We start from the raw sequence: 25,700 nt of genomic DNA, 5'->3' as shown, positions 1-25,700 counted from the left end.
GCCTGAGCTAACTGGCAGAGTTCCAAGAAGGAAGGAGAAAGCAGAGGCCCAGGTTTGGATGCAAAATGACTTTATTGAGTCTAAATAAGAAAAGCAGGGAGTTCACAGAGAGGACCAGGAGCAGCCACTAAGATGCAGTGGGGGTATCCATCTGCGAGGACTGCAGAGAAAGTGAGGCAAGGAGGTCAACAGGTCTGACTAGGCTTGCATTGAGTGGTGCTGACAGGAAAGGAAGGGGAGAGAAATGGAAGAAAGTGACAACAGGCAAAGGTGAACTAACAGAATAAATGCAATGTTCCATAAGTTCCATGACCATTCCAGCACTATGTTCTAAGGTCTTGGACGTTCTTCCCCAAGGATGTTGCCAGCACATTTAGCAGGGACGACATCTGCTGCCACCATAGCAGTTGGTGATGCAGGAGATGTCAAATCCTCCAGAGCTGATGGGAACTCCACCAGAGCTGAGGATGCTGCCAACAGCAGCAGAGGTAGAGGATCCCACCACGGTGTTCTGTGGGAAAGAGCTGAGGACAGGGCCAGGCAGGGTCACCACCACAGCAGGAGGCTCAATGACGACGGTGGAGCTCTGGCACTGCCTGACACAGCACTCATTGCAGCTGTTGGCCAGCGGGCAGGGGCCACAGGGCTGGCAGCAAGGGTTGCAGGACATGGCTCGGGGTCACAGGTGCACCTAGCATGGAAGGCAGGAGAAGCAGAAAGCACAAACACATGAGAAGCAGCACTGCAGCCAAGCACCCTGCAGCCAAGGCACCTCCTGGCCCCCGTTGCACTGCCCAGCTCCAAGCCCAGCAGCCACCTCAGCCAAGTCCCAGCCTCTCTCTGCACAAGACCTTCTCTCCCCTGCCCTCTCCCAGCACAAGCAGCTCCCAGCCCTGGGCTTCAACAGCCCCTGTCAGCTGAGACCTACAGCCAAGAAAGGAGGTCTTGAAGGAGCAGGAGAAGAAAGAGAAGAAGCCTCACACTCACCTGATTCCTGAGGAGGAGGATGAGGAGGTGAGAGAAGTGGATGAGGGAGCAGAGACTTGGGCTGCCTTTTATAGCAGTCCTGCACTGCCTCAGGCCCAGAGGCACCTTGGTGCAAGTAATAATTTTCTAACGGCTCATCCCAAATGCAAACCATCCCAGCTAATGGTAGGGGCTGTGTCCTGGTTTTCTGCACTGCGGCCTTTTCATTTCCTGGCTTCTGCCATGTGGTTCCTATCTGAAGGCTTCCATAAGGGCCAGGATGAGAGACCCAGGAATTTCTGGGATATGAACACGTCAGCACAGGCAGAATGCTCGGAACATGGTCTGGTGGTATTCCATGCAGGCAGGTGGTGCATGTCAGTTCCTCTCTACTGGGTCAGCCTCGAGTCAACAGTCCATTCCTGCTTCTCTACCTCACTCCTGCAATTTCCCTGTGCTCTGGTTGGCTTCTCTCCAGGAGCCAAAGCAAGAAAACTTCTCCCAGAAAAGTGCTGCCTTACCTCACTAGTGCCTCTTCTCCAGCCTCATCCTGGTCTTTCTCACCACATGCTCTTGCCAACAATCCTTGGTTCTTATTACCAGCTGTGCTGGGTTGACCTTGGCTGGATGGCCAGTGCCCAGCAAAATCCCCTATCACTCCCACTTCTGAGGTGGAGAGGGAAGAGAAAATCAGGAGAACAACTTGAATAATTAGATGTGGCTGTTTGTTAAAGAAAAAGCAAAAGGCAGTGCATGAAGTAGTAAACTGGGGGAAAAAAACCCCACTTTTTTTGCAATGCTTGCAATCAGAAAGTGATTTCTGGCCACTTCCCAGGAAGCAAGGCTCAAGTACATGTAATGGTGACACTTGAAGGCAAAGGTTGCAAAAAACAAATGCCAACCCTTATTTCTGCTTTCCTTAGCCCTTGTGCCTGAGCTCATGTCATATGGCATGGAATAACCATTTTTACTCAACTTGTGTCAACTGTCCAACTTTTGGCCACTCCCAGTATCTTGCCACCCCCGAGCTCGAGATGGCAAAGGGAATGTTGGAGAGACAGCGCTGATGCCATGTGAGCTCTGCTCAACAGCAGCCCAAGGACTGGAGTGTTCTCAGCACCTTTGAAACTCCCCATGCACAGCACAGCACTGCCAGAGCTGCTGCAGGGAGCATGAACTGTATCTCAGCCAGACCCACAACACCCACAAGCCTCGGCTGCCTCCACAGGCATCCAGCTCTCCGTGTTTGACACATCCACATCAGCCCTGATCTCCTACACTTGCCCACTGTGATGGCACACAGTCTCTTCATGTCCAGGCCAATGCCACCACTCAGACTAGTGCTGACTGCGGCGGGACCAAGACCTTACAAGAAATGTGGGGATGGAACTGAAGGGATCAGCGTAAAGAGGTTGCCTTGATCTGAGATGTAGGACAGATGTTCTGGGAGGCACAGGGACAGTCAAAGAGCTGTGGACTCCTTTTGCTGTTTGAGCACCAGGACTTCCAGATCCCCTGAAAACCGTGATCCCAGCAGCTGTGTCAAGGACATCTGGGACAAGTCCTTCATGGCCAAAGGGCACAAACTCAGCTCCTCTTTCAAGAGACAGAACAGGTAAATTCTCTCTTTGCTGAGGAACCATGAATAACCGTTTTCTTTCAGTTATTGAAAGTAACATCCCTCCCTGTCTGAGGCCTGGACTACTGCTTTGCTGTTCAAAATTTTATTCGTCAACTTTTGCTTCACTCTGTGATGGACCCTCTCTCTTGTGTACAAGTGGCTGTGTTTGTTAGCTGGGGCAGAAGGCTGCAGGAATGGCCTCTGTGAGAAGATGCCAATGTCTCCTGCCATGTGTGACAGAGTCAGACTCAACTGTGTCCAAAGGGGATTCAGCACTGCCCAACACTCAGCACATTTGTCACACTGGTGATGCCTCTGTGAAAGCGTATTTCATTAGGAATGGATTGGGTTGAGAGGAAAGGGTTAAAAGCAAAAGAATGAGGAGGACAATTTTGCTCAAGTGACCTTGCAGCTGGGGATACCAAGGCCTGGAGAGTCTCAGTGTGGGAAACACCAGAAAGGATGCCTACTGCTCTTTATCCTCTTTGGAGAAGTAGAATCTATATGTAAAAACAATGTGGGTATTTGGAGAGATTTTGGAGGCCTTTTCAAGGACATGCTTGAGCTCCCTGTTTTGGGAGAGAGAAACATCAAATCTCAGAGATCACAAAAGGCACAGGGACATCACAGCACTGGTGCAAAGAGGAGCCCTGCTAGCAAGGACTGAGCCTAAGTGGGACAACATTCCCATTAGTGTGTCTCCACACGAGTGTTGATTCAGCTAGGACTGAGATACGGAAATAAATCTTCTCTTTGCATTTTCCCATGGTTATGTGGTTGTTCCATCTGCCTGACTGTGTTGACTTAAACTCTGGGGATGGAAAGGAACTTAGAAAACATTTATTTCATTTCCAACTCTACAGTCGCCCCACCAAGCAGGCATTGACAGCATCCACCAAACCAAGTGGATCAAAGTCCTGAGCAACTTAGCCTTTCACACTTCCAGGAATGAGAAATCTAAAACTTTTCTGGGCAACTTGTTCCAGTGCCTCATTGCCCTCACTATCATGGATGACTTTGTCTACTCCAACGGAAAGGGCACAAGGAAAATTTGTAGCTGCGAGTTCCACTCTCTGCTTTTCCGCCTTTCTCTTGAGAAGACTGGAAGAGGTGTCAGAAAACAAAGGAAAAATCAGAGGCCCAGATTTGGATGCAAAAAAACCTTTATTGAGTAAGAACAAGAAAAGAAGGATGCTCATAGAGAGAAAAGGAGGAGCCACTAAGATGCAGTGAGGGTGTCCATGTGCCTGGCCTTCAGACAGCCGGATGGAGAGAGGGCAACAGGACTCACTAGGCTGGCATTGAGTGGTGCTGACAGGAAAGAAAAAGGAAAAGGAAAAGGAAAAGGAAAAGAGAAGAAGGAAGCAATAGCCAAAAACTCTAAATCCATTGTCCAAAAATTCTGTCTTCATTCCAGCTCCACATTCTGAGGTGTTGCAGGTTGTTGCCCAAGGATGTTGGCAGCAGCATGTTTAGCAGGGACGACAACATCTTTCCCCATAACCGCGGGTGATGCAGGAGATGTCAAAGCCCCCGGAGCTGATGGGCACTCCTTCAGAGCTGAGGATGCTGCCAACGGCAGCCGAGGTGGAGGATCCCACCACGGTGTTCTGTGGGAAGGAGCTGAGGATGGGGCCGGGCAGGGTCACCACCACAGCAGGAGGCTCAATGACAACGGTGGAGCTCTGGCACTGCCTGACACAGCACTCATTGCAGCTGTTGGCCAGCGGGCAGGGGCCGCAGGGCTGGCAGCAAGGGTTGCAGGGCTGGCACTGCTGGCACTTCTCAGGGCAGGACATGTCTGGAGCCTGGCGCTGCACCTGGCCCAGAGGGCAGGGAGGAAGCAGAGCACACGCACACCTGAGACACAGCCCGCAAGGCACCCCCAGACACACGAGGCCCCTGCAGCTTGCCCAGGTCCAGCCTGTGCAGCCCAACCTGGGCATCCTTTGCCTGAGCCCAGCACGCTCCTGCAGAGCTCAGCCAGGCCCAGCCATGCTCCTGCCTAAGCTGCATGAAAAGAAGCACCTCAGCCCAGCCTCAGCCTGTGGCCAGAACACACGGACACCCCTCTGCGCACACGACCACCATGGGAGAACCGCCCCAGAAGAACAAGGAGAAGGAACAAGGCCTGCAAAGCTCATCCCCTGTCCTAGAGAGGGCTGGAGGAGAAAGGGGCTTGCAACTCACCTGGTTGCCAAGGAGAAGGAGGAGAAAGAAGTAGTTGAGAGAGCCACCACTTAGGCTGCCTTTTATCCTGGCCCCACAGTGCCTCAGGGCCCAGAGTCCATGATGCGTATGTGGCAATTTTCCTGCACGAGGCCAAATGAACGGAAACATCTCTGGGAATGTTAAGGCATGAGTGGCTGCTTCCCTCTACAATGACTTTGCATTTCCTGCCTTACATCATTCCAATGAGAACAATTTCTTCTGATTGCTGGTATGCCAGATTCTCGGATTTCTGCAGGTAGGGATGTGTCAGCATGTGCAAAAGATACAAATTAAGTGTACCAGAGATCCTGGGGAAGCAGGTGATGTCAGCCTGCCTGGAGTTTTGCAATGCTGCTAGATTTTTTAAATTCCTTCAAAGGAGATCGTCCCATCCCACTCTATCCCTCCTGTCTTTGGGTCAACACCATGGTCTCCCATGACTAACTGCCTTGTGCTCCGGATAAAACCTCTTTTTGCTACCCCCCAACCTGCACAGTCCATGAGACTCCTGTGGCACTGCTGCCTGAGCATCTGTCCTGCTTGGAGTGCCCTGAACCTGCTCTGCCTCGGAGCTCCCCTGCAGCTGCTCATTCCCATCCCTTCCTATGGCCTGTGCCCCATGTGCTCCCCACAGTAATGTGTGTGGCAGTGCGGCTGTGCCCCAGTGTGTGCCAGGATCTGCACATCCCCGTGCTTGTGCACAGGTGGGAACAGCCCGACAGCCTCTGGCCTGCCTGGGGAGGGTTGTGCCCAGGGCAGAGCACTGGTGTGCAGCCCCCTGGCCGTGTCCCTGTGTGGCTAGCACAGGTTTTTCCCACGAGAATTCTTCTTGTGTTTTATAAATAAAGATAAAGTTTGGATGTTATTGAAACAATGTCCCAGAACTTGGACGGTGCAGGCCTGGCCAATCAGGCCTGGGGGAAGGCTTCTGACCGACCAATCTGGGTGACTTTTGAAAACTCTATATATATGATGAAATCAAAACAATAAAGATCATTCCTTCTTGCCACTGAGAACTGGTGCTTTCATTACTCTGCTAGCTGCTCAACAGCAACATCCCTGTGCACGTTTGCTGGGCTCTGTGTGCCTGGCTTCATCTCTGTGCACAGCTGGGCAGGCTGGCAATGTGTCAGTGCCCGTGTGTGTGTGTCCACAGCTGGGCCTGAGCCCACGGCTCAGCACAACCATTCCAAGGCCTCTAGGGACTTCCCTGCCCAGCAGTGCCAGCCACTCACACACACTCAGCCCCCATGATCTGCAGGCACCTGCAGAGGGCCATGGCACTCAGGTCTCACCGAGGACCATCCCATACCCAGGCCATGCCTTTCATGCTGCCTCCAGGCAGCCTTGGGGCACTGAGCTGTTTCCCAGGGTACTTGCTCCTGCCTCATGGAGAAGCTTTGAGGTTACAGCATTCTGGAGGCCCAGTGGGGATGTGGGAGTCCTGTGGCCCCACTGGCCTTTTTCCTGAACCAGCAGCTCTGTGAAAAGGATGTTGTCAGAGAGAATGAAGCATATAGAGCCCTTGTTTGGGGGGGGAAGCTAGAGCATTGAAGAGTAGCTGCTCTTGAACACTTTGAAGGGGAAACAGTGGCAGCTTCCAGCATGGTAGGAATGTGCTTCTGGTTCTCTCCTCATGCTTGGTTGAGCCCACAGTTGTGTGTAAAAGAGGCTTCAGGATCATGAGAGAAAAGTAGGAAACTTACGAGATTAAATGCCAAATCAGTTGGAATATATGGGCACAGGTGTTGTATGTGAAAGTGCAAAGGTGAGTTGGGCAATTCCATGTTTTCCCTTGGGATGCATCTGATCCTGATTGTTCAGGTCCATCATCTACCATGACTCTGGAGTGTCCATGCTGTGCCAAGAACATGAATAACTTTCATGCTTTGTAGCCAGAGAAATATTTTTTTGGGGAAATAAGTCAAGTGACATAAATACACTTGCAAAAATATACACACTGATTCCCTGTGTTTATGTATTGCTGCACTGTGAGTGATGTCAAGAGACAACAATATCCTGGATCCGAGCAGGGAAAGTAGAACTGTTGGAGAGCCCTTCCTTCTCCATGATTTGACAGAAGCTCTGAGCCTCAGGGGCCACCATGGTGGTGGTGGAGCTGCACATGGGACACCTGGTGGGCTTCCATGGTGGCTCACAGCACCCCTCTCCTCCAGTGGGTACAGAAGAGCCTGGTCACTGTTCCACGGGGTGAGTGAAATGATCTCTGCACAGGGTGGGCAAGTCAGGCCATTCCCACAGCCTTCTCTTGCCTCTTGAGAAAGCCATCAGGGTGTTCTGTCTAAAGATGCATCTTTGTGTCAGTCTGAAATGTAGGCCAGCGCTTTGTCAGGAATGTGGTTTTCAGCTCCAAGAGAAACGGCACAAAACAAAATCCACTTGGAGAGTCCCACCCTCTGCTTCCACCACCACCTTCTCCCCTGAGCTCACTGGAAGCTCTGCGGAAGGAAGGAGAACTTAGAAGCCCAGGTTTGGATGCAAAATGAGTTTATTACGTCTAAAGAAGAAAAGGAGGAGGCTCACAGGGGGCACCGGGAGCAGCCACTAAGATGCAGCGGGAGTGTCTTCCTGCCAGGCCTGCCGAGGGAAGGAGGCCAACAGGTCCTACTATGCTGGCACTGGATGGAGGTAACAGGGAAGGAAGGGAAGAGAAAGTGAAGAGAGGGTTTGAAGGCAAGAATCCCCCAAAGGCATAAATGTAAAATGTTAAAAAAATTCCATCTTCAGTCCAGTAATGTGTTCTGAGATCTTGGAAGTTCTTGCCCAAGGAAGTTGCCAGCAGATTTAGCAGGTACGACATCTGTTGCCACCATAGCAGTTGGTGATGCAGGAGATGTCAAAGCCCCCGGAGCTGATGGGAACTCCACCAGAGCTGAGGATGTTGCCAACAGCAGCAGAGGTAGAGGATCCCACCACGGTGTTCTGTGGGAAGGAGCTGAGGATGGGGCCAGGCAGGGTCACCAGCACAGCAGGAGGCTCAATGACTACGGTGGAGCTCTGGCACTGCCTGACACAGCACTCATTGCAGCTGTTGGCCAGCGGGCAGGGGCCACAGGGCTGGCAGCAAGGGTTGCAGGACATGGCTCGGGGTCACAGGTGCACCTAGCATGGAAGACAGGAGAAGCAGAAAGCACAAACACATGAGAAGCAGCACTGCAGCCAAGCACCCTGCAGTCAAGGCACCTCCTGGCCCCCATTGCACTGCCCAGCTCCAAGCCCAGCAGCCACCTCAGCCATGTCCCAGCCTCTCTCTGCACAAGACCTTCTCTCCCCTGCCCTCTCCATGCACAAGCAGCTCCCAGCCCTGGGCTCCAACAGCCCCTGTCAGCTGAGACCTACAGCCAGGAAAGAGCTGGTCTTGAAGCAGGAGGAAGAGGAAGAGGACGAGGAGGAGGAGAGGGAGAAGTGGCTTCCCACTCACCTGATTCCTGAGGAGGATGTGGAGGTGAGAGAAGTGGATGAGGGAACAGAGACTTGGGCTGCCTTTTATAGCAGTCCTGCTCTGTGTCAGGCCCAGACGCACCTTGGTGGAAGTAATAATTTTCTGACCAGCTCATGGCCAATGTGAATGTTCCCAGCTAATGGTAGGGGCTGTGTCTTGGTTTCCTGCATGGCTGGCCTTTCATTTCCTGGCTAATTTCATGTGCTTTCCTATATGAAGAAGTCTATCAGTGCTGGGATTAGAGGCCCAAATATTTCCAGGATATAAATACATCAGCTCAGGCCGAAGGCTCAGATCCAGGCCTGGTGACATTCCATGTGGTCAGTTGATGTGAATCTGTGTCATGTCTCTGTGGGTTTTTTGTTCAAATATTGTCAGGAAATTGATGCTGCTCTCATTCCTTCCCACCTGCATGCCAAGGACTGCCATGTGAGGGGACATTATACATCCTTTTCTGTTTTTCTCCCCAGCTCTCTGTCACAGTTAGTCATTACTGCACTGACCCCATTGCTACACAGACATTGCTCTCAGGAAAATTCACCTGGTCTCATTTGCCTCATCCTCTTACTGTGCAGCCTCTGTTGGTCCTCTGTGAATACCAGCAGTGTGTCTGTGACCTGGCCTTTTGCCAGTATACCTGAGTCCTCTCCTGTCAAGGTTTATTCCCAGCATCTCCTCAGCAGAGTTCCAAGTTGCTGGTATTTTTCTGGCCTTCTATGAATGTGCAGAGTTTTGCTTGGCTCCATGCAGCCATGCATGAGCACACAAACCAGTCTGTGTGTGTTTGAACTCATCATGAGGACGCGTGAGGATTCTCACAGTCGGCCCTCCTTTGGTGTGTCCTTCAGCAGCACAGAGTAGCCAGAAAAGCTTGCCAGAAGCCAATCTACAACTGAATGGCGCTTGCAAAACAAGTGCCCAGAAAACTGAAATGCAGCCTCTGACTCCTGCACCCTCAATTTCTTGCTTTATATTCAGGAAGAAAGGCCAAGAATGCCTTCCCACCCCTGCAGAATCAAAAACTGAAGAAGGAAACAATGACTGGAAGCTCTAAATAAAACGTCCCAAAGCTCTATCTTCTGGCCAGCACCATGTTCTGATGTCTTGGAGATTCTTGCCCAAGGACATTCCTAGCAGTTTTAGAACCTTTTCAGGCAGGTACCTTATGTGATTTAAAATCATTTCATGTCCAGATGGAGTGAGAAAGTGAAAGTTCAGCAAGCACAGCCCGTATAATCGTTGGGCAATATTTATATCCCTGTGGGATTCTGATAAAGGTGTATTGTCTTCACTTCCAGGCAAGTGTGAATTGGTGTGTCATGTCCTCAGCGTGGAATAAAAACTAATTTTTTTTACATCACCGGTTGCCATCCATAGGAGTGGATGACTCTGAATTTGAGTTACCAGGTGCACAGAATTTAGCACAGTAGCAGTTAAAAATGCAGTATTGGCATGATACCAAAATCATTCAGATATAAAGCTTCTAACACAGTTTTGAGTATTAGAAAGCAGGCATTCTTTATTGCAGCACTGATCACTCAGAGGATCCTTCCTTTAACCAACTGCACCAAGCATAGGGTAGACAGAATTTTTACCGTGCACACTGATTATATATTAATTTTCTATCTCCACTTACTTGATATATATGCATTACTTTATTTTACATAGTCACACCCCTTATTGCAAGTCCTTATTTGGTCTCTTGAGGTCTTCTTCAGTAGTCATCAGTGTCTGGTGTCCCAAAATTTTTAGAGGGCTGTTCCTTGACCTCAGCTTTTGAGTAATGCTCAATACCATGGTATGACTTCTGTTTTGTCAGCCTTATCTTATTCTCCAAGGCTACATTAATAAATGCTCCATTTATTTGGTAAGAGTAAAATGTCGTTCTGTTCTACTATGCTTATGAAATGAGTAAAACACTGTTCTATTCTACTGTTCTTATCAGGCATTCCAACACTGAGCCTTGACTTCAGGGTCTCATGGCCTCAGGGAGCAGAAGGGAACTCTATCATCAGCTGGCATCACCACACAGAGAAACCACCCACTGTCTCTCCTCTTGAAAGATTTTCATTAAAAGCAAGCTTCCTGGCAAAATGGTTTAGCCTTTGCCAGGTGAAGACTTTCATCTGCAGAAGCTGCAGCTGCCTGCTTTGACTCCTGCCAAGTCCATCTGTTTGCTATCAGTGTTTCCAGGCAACCTGCAGCCTTCCTTTCCCCAGAGGCTTACATTCCTGGAAAGACCACTATGTACATCTGCACCCAGTCCCTGCACCAGTTTCCTTACTCCTGCTCCCTCCATGCCCTGGAATAAGTTTACCCCATCTGGCTACTACTGAGAATCTCCTGAGTGAATGCAAGGCCATATTCAAATTGACTGGTTCCTGAGGTAGACAGGAATGTTTTATCCCTTCCTCCTGTGTCTCCTGGACTTCCCATCCCTCCTAGTGCAGCCTGAACAATGTGATCCTGAGAGCTGAATTGAAACTTTTCAGCTCCTGTTCACTTCACTAGCAGAGACCTCTACACTAGTAAAGGAAAGCTCCAAGCTGAATATTCTTTGGCATTTACTGGAAATGAGCAGACGGAAACACTGTCCCTGATGCACCCCAGGACACAGCTGGCCTTCCTGGCTTCCAAGCCACACTGCTGAATCATATCCAACTTGTCATTGACCAAGACCCCCAGATCCTGGTGGTGCAGTGCCATTCTCCAGCATCTCATTCCTAAGTCTGGCTATATATTCATGGGTGCCCCATTGCAGATGCAGAATACAGCACTCATCAGCGTTAAACTTCAAGGAGCTGGTGATTTCCCAGCCCTCTAATTTGTCTGGGTAAGAAGGTGAAGGGTGATGGTTGGAGTGAACTGCTGCAGTGCCTACGGAAGGGCCATACTAAGTTTCCATGGCTCCAGATAAAAAATAGTGCAGAATTGAGAGTTGTGGAATACTTTCTCCATGAGAAGTCAAAAAAAAAATAAAACATCCACTGCATGGAGTCTCACCCTCTGTTTCCTCCACATTTTTTCCCAAGCAGACTGCAACTGTTGTCAGAGAATGGAAGAGGACGCAAAGCCACAGGCTTGAATGCAAAACAACTTTATTGAGTGTAAAAAAGAAAAGGAGGTGGGTCACAGAAAGCACCAAGAGCAACCACCAAGATGCAGTGGAGCTCCTGCAGGGTGACCATCTGCCTGCCCAAAAGAGGGAGGGAGGGCATCACGTCCCCACTAGACTGGCCTGGGGAGACATGGAAAGCAAACAAAAGAGTATAAGAAGGGAATTATGGCTCAGACACTAAATACAATGTCCCAAAGCTCTATCTCCTGGTCAGAATCAAGTTCAGAGGTCATGGAGGTTCTTCCCCAATGATGTTGCCAGCAGATTTAGCAGGGACGACATCTGTTGCCACCATAGCAGTTGGTGATGCAGGAGATGTCAAATCCTCCAGAGTTGATGGGAACTCCGTCACAGCTAAGGATGCTGCCAACAGCAGCAGAGGTAGAGGATCCCACCACGGTGTTCTGTGGGAAGGAGCTGAGGATGGGGCCAGGCAGGGTCACCAGCACGGGGGAGGCTGGATGACTACGGTGGAGCTCTGGCACTGCCTGACACAGCACTCATTGCAGCTGTTGGCCAGCGGGCAGGGGCCACAGGGCTGGCAGCAAGGGTTGCAGGACTGTGGGCAGCAGGACATGGCTCGGGGTCACAGGTGCACCTGGCATGGAAGGCAGGAGAAGAAGAAAGTACAAACACATGAGAAGCAGCACTGCAGCCAAAGCACCCTGCAGCCAAGGCACCTCCTGGCCCCCATTGCACTGCCCAGCTCCAAGCCCAGCAGCCACCTCAGCCAAGTCCCAGCCTCTCTCTGCACAAGACCTTCTCTCCCCTGCCCTCTCCCAGCACAAGCAGCTCCCAGCCCTGGGCTCCAACAGCCCCTGTCAGCTGAGACCTACAGCCAGGAAAGAGCTGGTCTTGAAGCAGGAGGAGGATGAGGAGAAGAGGCTTCCCACTCACCTGATTCCTGAGGAGGAGGATGAGGAGGTGAGAGAAGTGGATGAGGGAGCAGAGAGTTGGGCTGCCTTTTATAGCAGTCCTGCACTGCCTCAGGCCCAGAGGCACCTTGGTGGAAGTAATAATTTTCTGACCAGCTCACGTCAGATGTAAACCATGCCAGCTAATGGCAGGGGCTGTGGCCTGGTTTCCTACATTGCCTCCTTTTGTTTTCCTGGCACATGGCACATTCTTCACCGCTTGAGGGCTTCTGTAACTGCCGGGAGGACAAGTCCAAGGATTTCCGGGATATAAACACATCAGCACAGGCAGAATGCTCAGATCAAGGACTGATGGCATTCCATGTGGTCAGTTGATGTGAACCTGTGTCATTCCTGTGGGTTTGTTTTTGACAAAGTTGCCAGGAAATGGGCAATACTCTTATGCTTCTTGCCCAAAGACTGCCACGTGAGGGGACATGCAGTGTCAGCAGAGCCCCCAAGTGCTGAATTTTTCCTGTCCTTATATTGATGCCTAAAACAGGGCTCCCTAATACAGAAGGCTAGATGAAGTTAGGAGAATAAAAAGCAGATTAATTTATTAAAGGCCTTTAGTTACATTTTGGCAGACAGAGCCTACTCAAGAGGCTACACCCAAAATGGACAAGTCACGAGTTCTTCACATTTTATAAGTTCTGTCTATCAACATATCAGGCCTCAATTTTCCAGTTACACCTTCAGGTGATGATGTCAACCACCCCAAGCTTGCTCCCCCCAATTCACTGTTGTTTTCATATTTTGGGGCTCTGAGGCAGCGAAGTGTCCTTGGATTTTCCAACTGAGCAATTGTTTTGTCTAAAATGCTGGGAACAGAGGATTTTAGCACTTTTTATGGGGCCTAGAGCTAAACACCAAAGCTACAGATACATGAAAAATTAAAGCTAAAACTCCTTAAGGTATCAATATGTGTGCATAGATTTTTGAGTCCAGTCAGACCATTGCATTGAAGTCCTTGAACTGATCCTCTTCTGCTGGAGTGTTGCTTGTGACTGGGATGGGACACAGGCTTCTTCTCTCCAGACGAGTGCCAGATGCACTTGTACAGCTCATCCACCTAGTGCTGAGTGAGCAAGTGGCTGATCTCACAGCAAACAGGTGCTGGACTGAAGGGACTGGGCCTGGGTTGTGCTCTGATGTGAGATGCAGAACAGATTCTCTGTGTGGTATAGAGGAAGTCAAACATCTTTGAGTCAAAATCCTTTCGTGTTCAAGAACTAGGACTTCCATATCCCCTGAAAAAAATGAGTCTGCATGCCTAGCCACAGTGTCTGGAAAGGTAGGAAGGTGTGACTTGGTGGGCTAACTGCTGAAATACTGCTGCTTTTTTATGATCAGGTCTGTTAAAATCAACCTTTGCCCAAAAAATAACTGTTGTGTACTGAATGCAATCCCTCATTCTACACCACAGTGTGCTGCTTAAACGTGGAGGAAATAAAAGAGAACCAGAGATGACGAACAGTTGCATTTCTGAAAAAGAGTTAGAGATGGAGTGAAGTTATTTTAGTGGGTTTTTGCAGTCTTGCTCTGTTTTGTTTGTAAAGTGTAGAACGAACCTCAGCAATTTGGCACTACCAAGACAGTTGAGATCTTCTGAAAGGCCTGTCTGGGAAACATAGAGTGGATTAGCTGGGAGAGAGGGTCAGCAAGGGCTAGATGGTTGGGAAAAGAAAAAAATAGGCTTGAGTAGGGGAACATTTGTTTAAGATGCTGGCAATGAAAAAATAGAGCAAGATGGTGAGAAAAAGAAAAAAAAAGGAAAAAAACAAAACCCCCTTTCCCCCAAAGCAACCCTTAAATAAGGTTCACTGTCCCTGCCCATGGCAGGGGAGGTTTGGACTAGATGCTCTTTAAGGCCCTATTCCACCCTTAACATTCTATGATTATTTAATTATATGATTCAGTCAATCCACACCTCTTTCTTAAAGATTCAACTTCCCTCCTTCATTCACAAATCTATTTCCTCCAGCCTTACATGGCACTATGGGTTGTGGAGTGGGGAAGTTTCAGTCAGTACACAACTGTTCTTTTCTGCCTCCTCACATTTTTCTCTGTTCCAGGACAAGCCCTTCCTATAGGCTGCAATCCTTTAAGGTTGGCAGATAGAAGAACATTGCAACAAGGTGTCGCCTGCCGGGATGCCAACACAGGAGAGCTCTACTTTGCCCCCATTGCTTTGCCATAAAAACCCCACAGAAATTACAAAGGTTTGTGGGATGTGCCTGCATAGGATGCCACCAGCCCAGGACCTGAGAATTCTGCCTGTGCTGATGGTTTTGTGTCCTGGAAATTCTTGAGCCTGTCATCTCAACACTTACAGAAGAATTCACGAAGAAAAGCACATGGCATGTGCCAGGAAATGAAAACGAGGCAGTGCAGGAAACCAGGACACAGCCATTAGCATTAGCTGGAATGGTTCATGTTGCACATGAGCTGTCAGAAAATTATTACTTCCACCAAGGTGCCGCTGGGCCTGACACAAAGCAGGACTGCTATAAAAGGCAGCCCAAGTCTCTGCTCCTTCATCCACTTCTCTCACCTCCTCTTCAGGAATCAGGTGAGTGGGAAGCTCCTACTCCCCCTCCTCCTGCTTCAAGACCAGCTCTTTCCTGGCTGTAGGTCTCAGCTGACAGGGGCTGTTGGAGCCCAGGGCTGGGAGCTGCTTGTGCTGGGAGAGGGCAGGGGAGAGAAGGTCTTGTGCAGAGAGAGGCTGGGACTTGGCTGAGGTGGCTGCTGGGCTTGGAGCTGGGCAGTGCAATGGGGGCCAGGAGGTGCTTTGGCTGCAGTGCTGCTTCTCATGTGTTTGTGCTTTCTGCTTCTCCTGCCTTCCATGCCAGGTGCACCTGTGACCCCGAGCCATGTCCTGCTGCCCACAGTCCTGCAACCCTTGCTGCCAGCCCTGCGGCCCCTGCCCACTGGCCAACAGCTGCAATGAGTGCTGTGTCAGGCAGTGCCAGAACTCCTACGTTGCCATCCAGCCCTCCCCCGTGGTGGTGACCCTGCCTGGCCCCATCCTCAGCTCCTTCCCACAGAACACCGTGGTGGGATCCTCTACCTCTGCTGCTGTTGGCAGCATCCTCAGCTGTGACGGAGTTCCCATCAACTCTGGAGGATTTGACCTCTCCTGCATCACCAACTGCTATGGTGGCAACAGATGTCGTACCTGCTAAATCTGCTGGCAACATCCTCGGGCAAGAACGTCCAAGACCTCTGAACTTTGTTCTGGCCATAGATAGAGCTTTGGGAAATTGTATTTACAGTCTCAAGCCATAACTCTGTTCTTCTACTTTTCTCTCCGTTTCATTTGCTGTCCATGTCTCCCCAGTCCAGCCTAGTAGAGATGTGTTGCCCTCCTGCCCTCTGCAGGTTGGGCAAATGGACACCCTACAGGAGCTCCACTGCATCTTAGTGGCAGCTCCTTGTGCTCTCTGTGAGCCACCTCCTTTTCTTCTTTACACTCAATAAAGTTGTTTTGCATTCAAGCCTTGTCCTCCAAGTTCTCCTTCTTTCCATGGCAATTCTTCCAGTCTCCTCAGGAAAAAAGTTGGAGAAGCAGAGGGTGGGAGTCCCTGCAGTGAATTTTACTTTGTGCCCTTTTCCCTTGGAGGAAGGTCCAAGGAGAATTCACTGCCACTGCCAGAGCCCAGCCCTGTACTGCTCCTTCCTTACTCTGGGTGAGCCTTTGCTCATAAGAGCAGCTGTTTAACTGGGACGTTGTTAACACCTGACCTCACTGGAAAAGGACCCTCACCATTTACTTGGGTGCCTCAGAGGGAAACCCACAACCCCAGCCCCTTCCCCTCTCCCACGGTGTGCATCTCCCTGGCTGCCTGCAGCTGCTGCTATGAAGAAGCTCTGCTGTTGCCGCCCAGCCTCACTGCTTTCTGCCGCTGCCTTGGGCTTTTTGCTACACTCTAACCCAACACCCCGTGTCTGCCCAATCACCGTGGCTCCTGCTAAGGCTGCAGTTTTCTGTTACATTTTGTTTGCCACCTCAGGGGGTGTGCCTGCCCCTGCTGCCCCAGCCACTGCTCCGCGGTTCCCACTAGAGTTCATTTCACCATCCAGCCTGCTCGCCATTACTGTGTGAGGGAGATGCAGCTGATCTCACGCCACAGCGCCCCCTGCAGCCGCGGGGGAATCATCGCACATGTCCTGCCCAGCCGGGAGCCAACAGTGCCCCTGCCGGCTGTGACTGTAACTGCACCAAAGGGGAAGATGATTGACAGTCCAGAGACGGCTGTTACTGGGTTTCTGGGTTTGTTTGTTGTTGCCTTGTTATACATATACATATTAGTAAATAACTATTGTTCCTTTCCCCATATCTTTGCCTGAAAGCCCCTTACTTTCAAAGTTATAATAATTCGGAGGGAAGAGGGTCAGAATCTCTGTTCCAAGGGAGGTTCTCACCTTCCTTGGTAGACACCTGTCTTTCAAACCCAGGCAACTCTCCAACCAATTTCCTGGATCAGAAAGCTGACATTACTTTATTAGCAGCTCTGGATGCATGGGGATGTGTCTTCAAAGCACAGCCGGTAACTTAAAAGACCAGGTTGTATTCTGAAAACTAATACATATTCATCACTTTTTTTGAATACTTTCATATATGCTAATCATTTCCATTGAATTGTTTGTATATGGTTCCAGATCTTATGATGAATCTTCTCCCTGAGAGTATATCAAATAGGTGGTCAGGTCATAATATATTTCTCTTATCATTCTTCTCTGACACACAATCCTTGTTCTCAAAACCAAGATATTGGCTTGTATATATTAACCACTGATATAAGTAAATAAAGAAGCATCAGCTGGCACAAAACTTATTAGTCACAGATGTAGGGAGTTAACACAAGACCACATTAATCAAAATCAGGTGTTCAAAAGGAAGCAGCAACCATTTCAGTCTCACTATATAGGGTAACTGGAGGATCACAATTCTCTGTCAACTGATAAGCTGAGCAGTTCTCTCTTTTGTGCTTCAAACCCTCCTGGTCAAATAGTAGAGGAGTTAATCTGCCAATCACACAAGGCCCTCCAGAGATATTGGCCAGAACATATGAGTAGGGCAGTCAGCCACACTGCAAAACCCATCCTATGGGTAACTTAGTGTGCTCCCAGGCATAAGAAATTTGTTCCATGCTTTTACATTTTAAGGGAGGTTTAGCTGTGCTAGATTTTAACACTTAGAGGAACAATTGGCATATGTTACTGGGTGGTTGGGTTTTTAATCAGGTTGAATAACTGCCTTTCACCTTGTTTCTCCCCTTCCCCTGTGCCTTGTAGGGCACTCTGCGTGGTTTTGTTAAATAAATAGTTTTTTTCTTCACTTTCATCTGAGAGGTTCGGTTGTGGGTGGGGGAGGGGGTGTCGGGGCCCTTTGCTCTCGGAGGAGAGAGAGTCTTATCATTAACCCGGGACAGTTACCCATTGCTTTTCTCTGCACAGCCTGATTGTGGCAGACACTGATCCCAACTTGTGAATCACCTCAGCCCTGCATAGCTGGACAGCAGCTGGGCCCTGCCAGGTACTGAAGGACTGCAGGAGGCAGAGGTGTTCTAAGGGTGTCACATCTTGGTCCATGTGTGCTGCTCATGGAGTGGGTAATGGAGGGGAGGAGAAGGACAGGATGAGGTTGCTGGCTGCTCCCCTCGCAGTGAAGATTGTTTTGCATATTTACCGCTGCCACTCCTTCCATCCATGATCTCCCTGATAGTCATTGACTGTGGAGTAGCCAGGGATGTCTTCATCAGCTTCAAAGGAAAGGACACAAAGTAAAATCCACTCAGAGATTTCCATCCACTGCTTCTCCACCTTTTTCCCTGAGCAGACTGGAAGTGTTTCCACAGAGCAAAGGATAACTCAGAGGCTCTGGTAGGGATGCTCAAAGAATTTAATGAGTATAAGGAAGAAAAGGAGGTGATTCAGAGAGGGAACCAGGGCCAGACACTAACATGCAGAGGAGCTCCTGCAGGGTGTTCATCTGCCATCCCTGCTGAGGGAGAGAAGGCTTCACATCCCCACAAGATTGGCCTGGGGACACACAGAGAGCACATGGTAAGAAGGTGCAGAGTGGAAGAAGGAGTCTGAAAGCTCTGTCATGTTGCCTCACATGGCAGTTCTTGGGCAGGTGAGCAAGAAGTACAAGAGCAGGGCCCATTTCCTGCTATAAACAACCCACTCAGAACTGACCCAAGTGAACATCACCTGCCCTCAGGGGATTCCACTGGCACTTGTTCAGAGACTTCTACCTGTGCTGACGTCTATCTGCCAGGAAATCCTTGTGCTTGTCCTCCCGGCACTTATAGAAGTAGCCATTCATATAGGAAAGCACGTGGAATTACCAGGAAATGAAAAGGAGGCAGTGCAGGAAACCAGGACACGGTGTCTACCATTAGCTGGGATGCTTCACATTTTACATTTTTTGGTCAGAAAATTATTACTTCCACCAAGGTGCCTCTGGGCATGTCACAAAGCAGGACTGCTATAAAAGGCAGCCCAAGTTTCTGCTCCCTCATTCACTTCTCTCACCTCCTCATCCTCAGGAATCAGGTGAGTGGGAAGCCTCTTCTTCCCCTACATCTCCTGCTTCAAGACCAGCTCTTTCCTGGCTGTAGGTCTCAGCTGACAGGGGCTGTTGGAGCCCAGGGCTGTGAGCTGCTTGTGCTGGGAGAGGGCAGGGGAGAGAAGGTCTTGTGCAGAGAGAGGCTGGGACTTGGCTGAGGTGGCTGCTGGGCTTGGAGCTGGACAGTGCAATGGGGGCCAGGAGGTGCCTTGGCTGCAGGGTGCTTGGCTGCAGTGCTGCTTCTCATGTGTTTGTGCTTTCTGCTTCTCCTGCCTTCCATGCCAGGTGCACCTGTGACCCCGAGCCATGTCCTGCTGCCCACAGTCCTGCAACCCTTGCTGCCAGCCCTGTGGCCCCTGCCCGCTGGCCAACAGCTGCAATGAGTGCTGTGTCAGGCAGTGCCAGAACTCCTATGTGGCCATCCAGCCCTCCCCCGTGGTGGTGACCCTGCCTGGCCCCATCCTCAGCTCCTTCCCACAGAACACCGTGGTGGGATCCTCTACCTCTGCTGCTGTTGGCAGCATCCTCAGCTGTGATGGAGTTCCCATCAGCTCTGGAGGATTTGACCTCTCCTGCATCACCAACTGCTATGGTGGCAACAGATGTCGTACCTGCTAAATCTGCTGGCAACATCCTTGGTTACGAACCTCCAAAACTTTGGAACATGGTTTTGGGCAGGACATAGAACTTCAGGATATTGGATTTAGACCTTTGGAACATCACTTCATTCTGCTCTTCTCTCTTTGCTTTCCATGTCTCCCCAGTCCAGTCTACTGTGGACCTGTCACCATTCCTCCTTCTGCAGGGCACTCCAAGGAGCACCATAAGGGAGATCCACCTTTGTGGCTGCTCCTGGTGCTCTCTGGGAGCCATCCCCTTTTCTTCTTTAAACTTATTAAAATTGTGCTTCTTTCAAGCCTCGGCCTCTGAGTCATCTATTATTCTGTGGCAACTCATTCCATCTGCTCCAGAAATAAAGTGGAGGAAGCAATGTGTGGGACTTGCTGCAGTGGATTTTACTTTGTGCCCTTTCCCTTGGAGCTGATGAAGAACATCCCTGGCTACTTGGCAGCCAAAGGCCATCATGGAGACTATGGCTTGAAAGTGTTTCAGGAATGGGGATGGCAAACAACAATGTCTGGGGACAGCCCACAACCTCATCTCTTCCTATCCTTCCTTCATTACCTGGCCTAGGGTCTGTGGCCAGCACACCTGGGAACAAGCAGATGAGAGCCAAACCTAACACAGTACCTCAGTATCTGCCAGAGCCCAGCTGTTCTCCAGACATGCAGGGCTGAGGTGACTCACAAGTTAGGATTGGTAACACACCAAATCTGTCGAGTGGAGTCCTCATCCCTGTAAACCCGACACCTGCAAAAGGATCTAATGTCAAGGTGTCCATCTTCCCTGTGAAAAATGCCTTTGTAAAACTAATGCCTTTGTATTAAGGCATCAAAACCACTCCACATACACACAACTCTATAAAGTTTCCCAGCTCCACCATCATTAGAATATGCCTCACTTCCATGTATAATAAAATTAGCAAGGTTTAGGTTTGTCTTATCTTTTGGTGAAATCCTGAAACTTCCAGTATAATTTAATAGGGCATGGTCCCAAGGATTACGTGTTTGAACACATCCCAGTCAAGAAGAAAAATGAGACTTTAGAATCATTATAGTTGGAAAAGACCCTTAAGATGAAGCCAATGTTTGGGGTATGCTGCCTCTGTCATTGCCATGGATATATATTGTGATTATATTGCAATAATTGGGTCCTGCAGCTGTTAGTGGGACTGTGTTGGCAGTGAGATGCTGACAATCAGTTGTCAGTCGCCATCTCCTGTCCAGCTTTTGAACTGGCCAAAATGGCAAATTATATGGGGAGTGAGTTCTAAAGGTAATTTGTCGTTTTTCCAAATCACCTACGGCTTCAGAAGCTCCTTTTCACACAGCAGAAGTTGCGTATTGTGGTACATTAGCAATCCTTGAGTCAGGGAATTCAGGCTTTCAGGGAGCATATGCATTGTAACCTCCAGAGTTTTAGATTTTTGTACCAGGGTTAGGGTTGATATATGAACCAAAGGCCACACACTGCCATTGGGCAGGCGCCAGGTTCAGCTCTTCAAAACATCAAACCCCAGATGTTTTCTTTGTGGTCTTTAAGTTCAGCTTCTCACCCGGAGCCATTAATTAACCTCGGTGGTTTGGCACTTAACTCTTGCTCTGTTTACTTCAGTGATTTTAACTCTTCGCCCTCTGGGCCAGACACACAGCTTCTCAGCTGTGTTAATATTGAAATCTGTGCTCCCATTTCTGTTCCAAATGTCATTTTTGATGAGGACTAACAGGAATCAAAATATATTACTGTTAAAATCTATCCATTGATAAGTTTCCACTCAACTGACTGACAGGCTCATTTGCCATCCAGGTGTTTTTGGGTTTTGACTTTGAAATTTGGAGAGAGAATGAGTTTTTATCCCGTCTTGGAGCTGGCCATGGTGTCCAAATGTTTGGAGTATTTTCTCTCTGATTGCTATCGCTGTCACTCTGAACCATATTAATTAGACTGTGGATGACCCCAGCAGGCTGTATCTGAATTGCAGCTCTTGGAATGCCTAATGCTAAGACTTGATTATATAACTGTCTCCACATCTGAGTTCTGTTTGGACATTCAGTGGGTTCTGGTGCCCAGGAACTACTAATTTGCCTAAGATTGCAACCTGTATTTTTGGTTTCACCAGATAGATCACTTAATCTCATCTCTTGCCCATGGTTCATGATGTTGTGCATTGATGTTGCCCAGGCAGGGAGATTTCTATGCATTAAGGGCTTCTTCCTGATCCTCAGCAACCTCCATTATGGTCAATTGGTGGTTAAAATCTGAGTCTTTCTTAATGTTATTTCTTTTTTTGAAGAGGTAAAGCTTGAGTATGCCATGTCATAGCATGTCACAGTTTACAGTGGTCAAAAGAGGAACATTCAGGGCTGTGCTTGTGCATGGCCTGGCTGCAGCCAGCTTTTGTAATAGCTCTGGAGAATACATTCAAAGATCTAATAGGTATTAACAGAGGCTCTCCTCTCTCCAACACATCCACTCCTCCAGCCCAGTATGCCACCCCATGTTATGGAGTGGGGATGATCCAGTTGTTTGAGATCAGAATTTAAAAGACACCAGGACCCCCAAATCCCCTGGTCTCATCACCATTTAGTAAGATTCTATCTCCTCCAGTTAGACATACCTGCCATAAATATTCCATTTCAGTCTGGGAGGACACACCAGGGTGAAGAGGTCTGTCAAGAAGCCAGAGGTCACAGCAGACTTGATGGAACTATTGGGCCACCACGTGCCCAGTCCCTAAATCAGCCCCCAGTCTCATCAATCTTCTCTGCCCTTGGCTCTGCACACCCAAGGAAGGACACTGACACAGCCCCTTCACCCCAGAGCCCCACAGGCTGTTGCTACCCTTGGAGCTGGTATTGTCAGCCTAGTGGTCCATGAAAGGCTGGTGGTCCAGAAATAGAGAATGGGAGTGTGGAGCCAGCAGGAGCTGCAGCTCAGATCGAGGGCCTGGAGGGACCAGCAGGAGCAGAACTGCTTGGAGCAATTCTGGGTGTATGGAGTGTGAACAGGGATTTACTCTGGTATCAAGGGATTTTCACAAGTCTTCCACAGTCATAGAACACTGTCTTCTCTGTTCCTTGAATCTACACCAAATGTCACCAGGAATGGAAATGCATTTGTTCCCACAGGAGACAGCACAATGCTAAAATCGTGGAATTAAGGGATCATAGAATGGTTCTATGGAATCTGTCATGGAAGGGATGTAGTTACTGTTTAGGTCCCTCTCTCAGTCATGGTGTCCTCACATGTGGTTTAAGTCTTCATCTCAATCACTGTGTTATCAGATGCAGTTTGGACCCCTGGCTCAGTCATGGCATTCCCAGAGGTGGTTTGGTCCCTGCCTTAACCACAATCCTCAGACAGAAATGAGTCATGGCTCGACTGACCTGCACAGGTCAAGCCCCAACATAGTGCCAAAACCTGCTGGTTTTCACTGGGGCAGGCAAGGCACCCTTCTGACAGCTGGGACACCAATTTACCAGGATTTTTAGCCTGCTGAAGTGTAAAAGCCCAATATATAGAAGGTGATAACTGCTCTGGGCACTTGCCCAAAAGCTTTCACACACCCTATCACTCAGGCATCAAGCCATCTCAGGGCATCTTTCACTGTTGTCTCACCCAAAATTGTCTCCTCTCAGGTCAGGATGACACTGGATTCCACAAACCTGACAATAAGCTAAGTGTTAATTAGTATAGCTGTTAATTAAACAGCTCAGGTGAAGGTAAACAAGGACTTGGGGAGCCTGCAAAACAAAAGGACTTGTTTTGCTCATGGATGCGAAGAGGGATGTGTATTCCCTCATCCTCTCCACTCCATTGCTCCCCAGCACAGCAAGGGCATTGCAGCCACAGCAGAGCACCCAGCCTTTGGTTCTGTCAAAGTGTTCCCAAGCTCATTTTAGATGTCAGAGCATCTATCACAGCTAAGGTTTATATCGTAACAATCTAAATAAACATCTGAGCTGTGCATCAGGCAATTGATCAGGCAACTGCAGCCTTTACTCAGGATAGTGGGGAGAAGTATTGCAGGTATCTCTGCAGGTGTCTCTGATGGTGATCTGGTGCAGGAGGTGATGGATCACCCATGGGAAGTGCTGCTCTCTTTGCACAGATGAAGGAAAGGACTGAGGTGAATGCCTTTGATATACCACATGTAACTTTACCATCACAGTGGGGACATCTGCAAGGAATCAGTCTCATAAACCTCCTTTTCATGTTATGAATGAGCAAAAACAGTGCTCCAGGATAGAGCTTATCTGAACTAATTGAGACTTTTCAGATATTTATTTAGAGATATAATTCTAAATAGAAAAGATTTTATCTCCTTGATCCCCAGAGCAGGTGTCTTCACCTGAGCTATTTGTCACAGATCACCAGTGGGGAGAAATAGGCAATTTCAGACCTTAATTCATCTCCTCCAAAAGTTAGTGTACAGGTCAGGCAAGCCACATTTTAAAAGGATCAAATTTTCTCCCAGTGGTACTCAAGAGAGTTTAAAGACTAAAAACAGCCTAGGCAAAAAAAAAATAAAATAAAAGTCAGACTAGATATCCAGGTTTTATTGAGAAGACTTCCACCCAAAAAGACACTGTCTACACTGTCTAGAGACAAAACAGAAGAACTTTGGACATGAGAAAATCAATTTTCGCAACTCCTGCATCAAGTCCAAGGATGCTGTGGGAGTAAAAGGAGGCTGATTTACTTGTGCTTTGTGTGACAGATACAGCTGATCAGAGCAATCAGCCCAACTTCTCTCCTGATCACAAAAACCCTTTCCTTCTTTCCCTAGAGTACTTTGGACATGGGTGTGAGGTTCAGCAATCAGGTGGAGCTGCTGGAACACGCTCCTGTGGCAAGTGGTGGGTTCAAATTTAATCATTTGCTGCAGGAAGTCATGCATACGTGGAAATGCACATGGATCACGGAATTGGTTTCCACCATTCCACCAGAACAGTGGACATTCTGCTCACATTGGCTTTACCAAAACCTTCTGCCCTCTCTCCCAAATAATCCTTATGGCCGAACTGTGGAGATACAAGCTGGAGAAGTGGAGTTTAAAGTGGGTGAAAATTCCACTAGATGTCTGGGATCAGAGGATTCTCACCAGAGCTAAATACTGCATCTCCCACACATGCACCTTGATACACTAAATTTGCATCATCAGAATGTCTTGACTTTACTAGAAAAGAAGGGCAAAGGCTCAGACAAAAGACTACAGAAAGAAATGCCACTGTCTTGAGAGCTGATTAAAATCCTTCTGTTTACCATCTCCTGTGCCAGTAAAAACAAACAAACCAACAAAACTGGAAAAGCTCCCTAATTAACCACATGGGAATGATTTGCCTTCCAATTCTTAATGAGTGGTGAGAAACATTCCACACTTCAGTAGGGGCAAGGCTGTGTGATGCCTTTAGGGGGATCACACATGTTTTAAAACCATTGCAGGCAACCCAGCCAGCAGGAGCTATGAGTCTGATGCTACTGTACAAAAACAGTTCCTCTGGAAACTCTAGATGGACCTCTGTGTGCCAAGGAGATCCATTTCTGTCTAACAGCTTCTCAGGAGTGCAGTGAACTGCACAGATTCAATACCAACATAACACCCAAGGGAGGGATGAATAAAGAGGTAACAGATGCTGTTGATTCCTTATGAGCAAGGTGAGAGCACCTCTTCTGAAGGAGCAGTTTCACAGGTGAGCAATACCTGTCCTCAAAAATGGGAATCCTTGGCTGTCTGGTCAAGGACTGCACAGCTGGAAGGAGCTTGGCTTCACCTGCCCAGTCAGCTTGCCTGGAAACACCCCAGGAGTGTGCCAGGCCAATGACTCCAGCCTGCAAGGGAACCCTCCAGGACTTCCAAAGCAGTTTGTGGTAGCAATGGCATGTTCCTGCAATGGAAATTCTTGGAATTCTCATCAGCCCTCAGAGTAATATTTGTGGGGGAATGAACACAAACACAGGAATCAAAAGTTAACAATGCAGGAATCTGAAACACAGACCATATCATTAGCTGGGATGTTTCACAACTCATTTCAGGAAATTATTGCTTCCACTAAAGAAAATCTCAAGGCCTGGAGCAGTGCAGGACCAGGCTAATTATAAATTCTCCCATCTCCTCATTCCCTTTTTCCTCATTCTGCAACAGGTGAGAGGGGAGCCCTGTCCTCTTCCTCCAGGATGTGGATTGGTGTGAATGGATCCTGTGCTCT

The 25,700-nt window shown here is 48.9% G+C and overlaps 5 protein-coding genes across 5 annotated transcripts; 2 read left to right on the top strand and 3 right to left on the bottom strand.

The window, feature by feature from the left end:
- Positions 1–373: 373 nt before the first annotated feature.
- On the bottom strand, positions 374–670 carry LOC146426464 (feather keratin Cos2-3-like). Its single transcript, XM_085040000.1, has one exon. The coding sequence runs from the start codon at positions 668–670 to the stop codon at positions 374–376; it is 297 nt and encodes a 98-aa protein (XP_084896126.1).
- A 3,128-nt stretch (positions 671–3,798) lies between these two features.
- LOC146426463 (feather keratin Cos1-1/Cos1-3/Cos2-1-like) lies at positions 3,799–4,405 on the bottom strand. The gene has a single exon (XM_085039858.1). It carries the CDS (start codon positions 4,384–4,386, stop codon positions 4,060–4,062), a length of 327 nt encoding a protein of 108 aa, XP_084895984.1. The 5' UTR covers positions 4,387–4,405; the 3' UTR covers positions 3,799–4,059.
- A 3,050-nt stretch (positions 4,406–7,455) lies between these two features.
- On the bottom strand, positions 7,456–7,900 carry LOC146426462 (feather keratin Cos2-3-like). Its single transcript, XM_085083301.1, has one exon. The coding sequence runs from the start codon at positions 7,898–7,900 to the stop codon at positions 7,604–7,606; it is 297 nt and encodes a 98-aa protein (XP_084939427.1). The 3' UTR covers positions 7,456–7,603.
- Positions 7,901–15,148: 7,248 nt separating this feature from the next.
- On the top strand, positions 15,149–15,790 carry LOC146426461 (feather keratin Cos1-1/Cos1-3/Cos2-1-like). Its single transcript, XM_085083399.1, has one exon. The coding sequence runs from the start codon at positions 15,167–15,169 to the stop codon at positions 15,476–15,478; it is 312 nt and encodes a 103-aa protein (XP_084939525.1). The 5' UTR covers positions 15,149–15,166; the 3' UTR covers positions 15,479–15,790.
- Positions 15,791–18,824: 3,034 nt separating this feature from the next.
- LOC146426460 (feather keratin Cos1-1/Cos1-3/Cos2-1-like) lies at positions 18,825–19,786 on the top strand. The gene is made up of 2 exons (XM_085039864.1): positions 18,825–18,857; positions 19,156–19,786. The coding sequence occupies exon 2, from the start codon at positions 19,177–19,179 to the stop codon at positions 19,486–19,488; it is 312 nt and encodes a 103-aa protein (XP_084895990.1). The 5' UTR covers positions 18,825–18,857; positions 19,156–19,176; the 3' UTR covers positions 19,489–19,786.
- Positions 19,787–25,700: the final 5,914 nt, after the last annotated feature.

This window comes from Lichenostomus cassidix, chromosome 27 (genome assembly GCF_008360975.1).
Source record: "Lichenostomus cassidix isolate B80296 chromosome 27, HeHo_3.0, whole genome shotgun sequence".
Lineage (NCBI taxonomy): Eukaryota > Metazoa > Chordata > Aves > Passeriformes > Meliphagidae > Lichenostomus > Lichenostomus cassidix.
This window is presented reverse-complemented; position numbering and strand designations above follow the sequence as displayed.

Excerpts from the sequence above, each read along its gene's own strand:
- LOC146426464 (XM_085040000.1), bottom strand. The coding sequence starts at position 670 with ATGTCCTGCAACCCTTGCTGCCAGCCCTGTGGCCCCTGCCCGCTGGCC.
- LOC146426463 (XM_085039858.1), bottom strand. The coding sequence starts at position 4,386 with ATGTCCTGCCCTGAGAAGTGCCAGCAGTGCCAGCCCTGCAACCCTTGC.
- LOC146426462 (XM_085083301.1), bottom strand. The coding sequence starts at position 7,900 with ATGTCCTGCAACCCTTGCTGCCAGCCCTGTGGCCCCTGCCCGCTGGCC.
- LOC146426461 (XM_085083399.1), top strand. The coding sequence starts at position 15,167 with ATGTCCTGCTGCCCACAGTCCTGCAACCCTTGCTGCCAGCCCTGCGGC.
- LOC146426460 (XM_085039864.1), top strand. The coding sequence starts at position 19,177 with ATGTCCTGCTGCCCACAGTCCTGCAACCCTTGCTGCCAGCCCTGTGGC.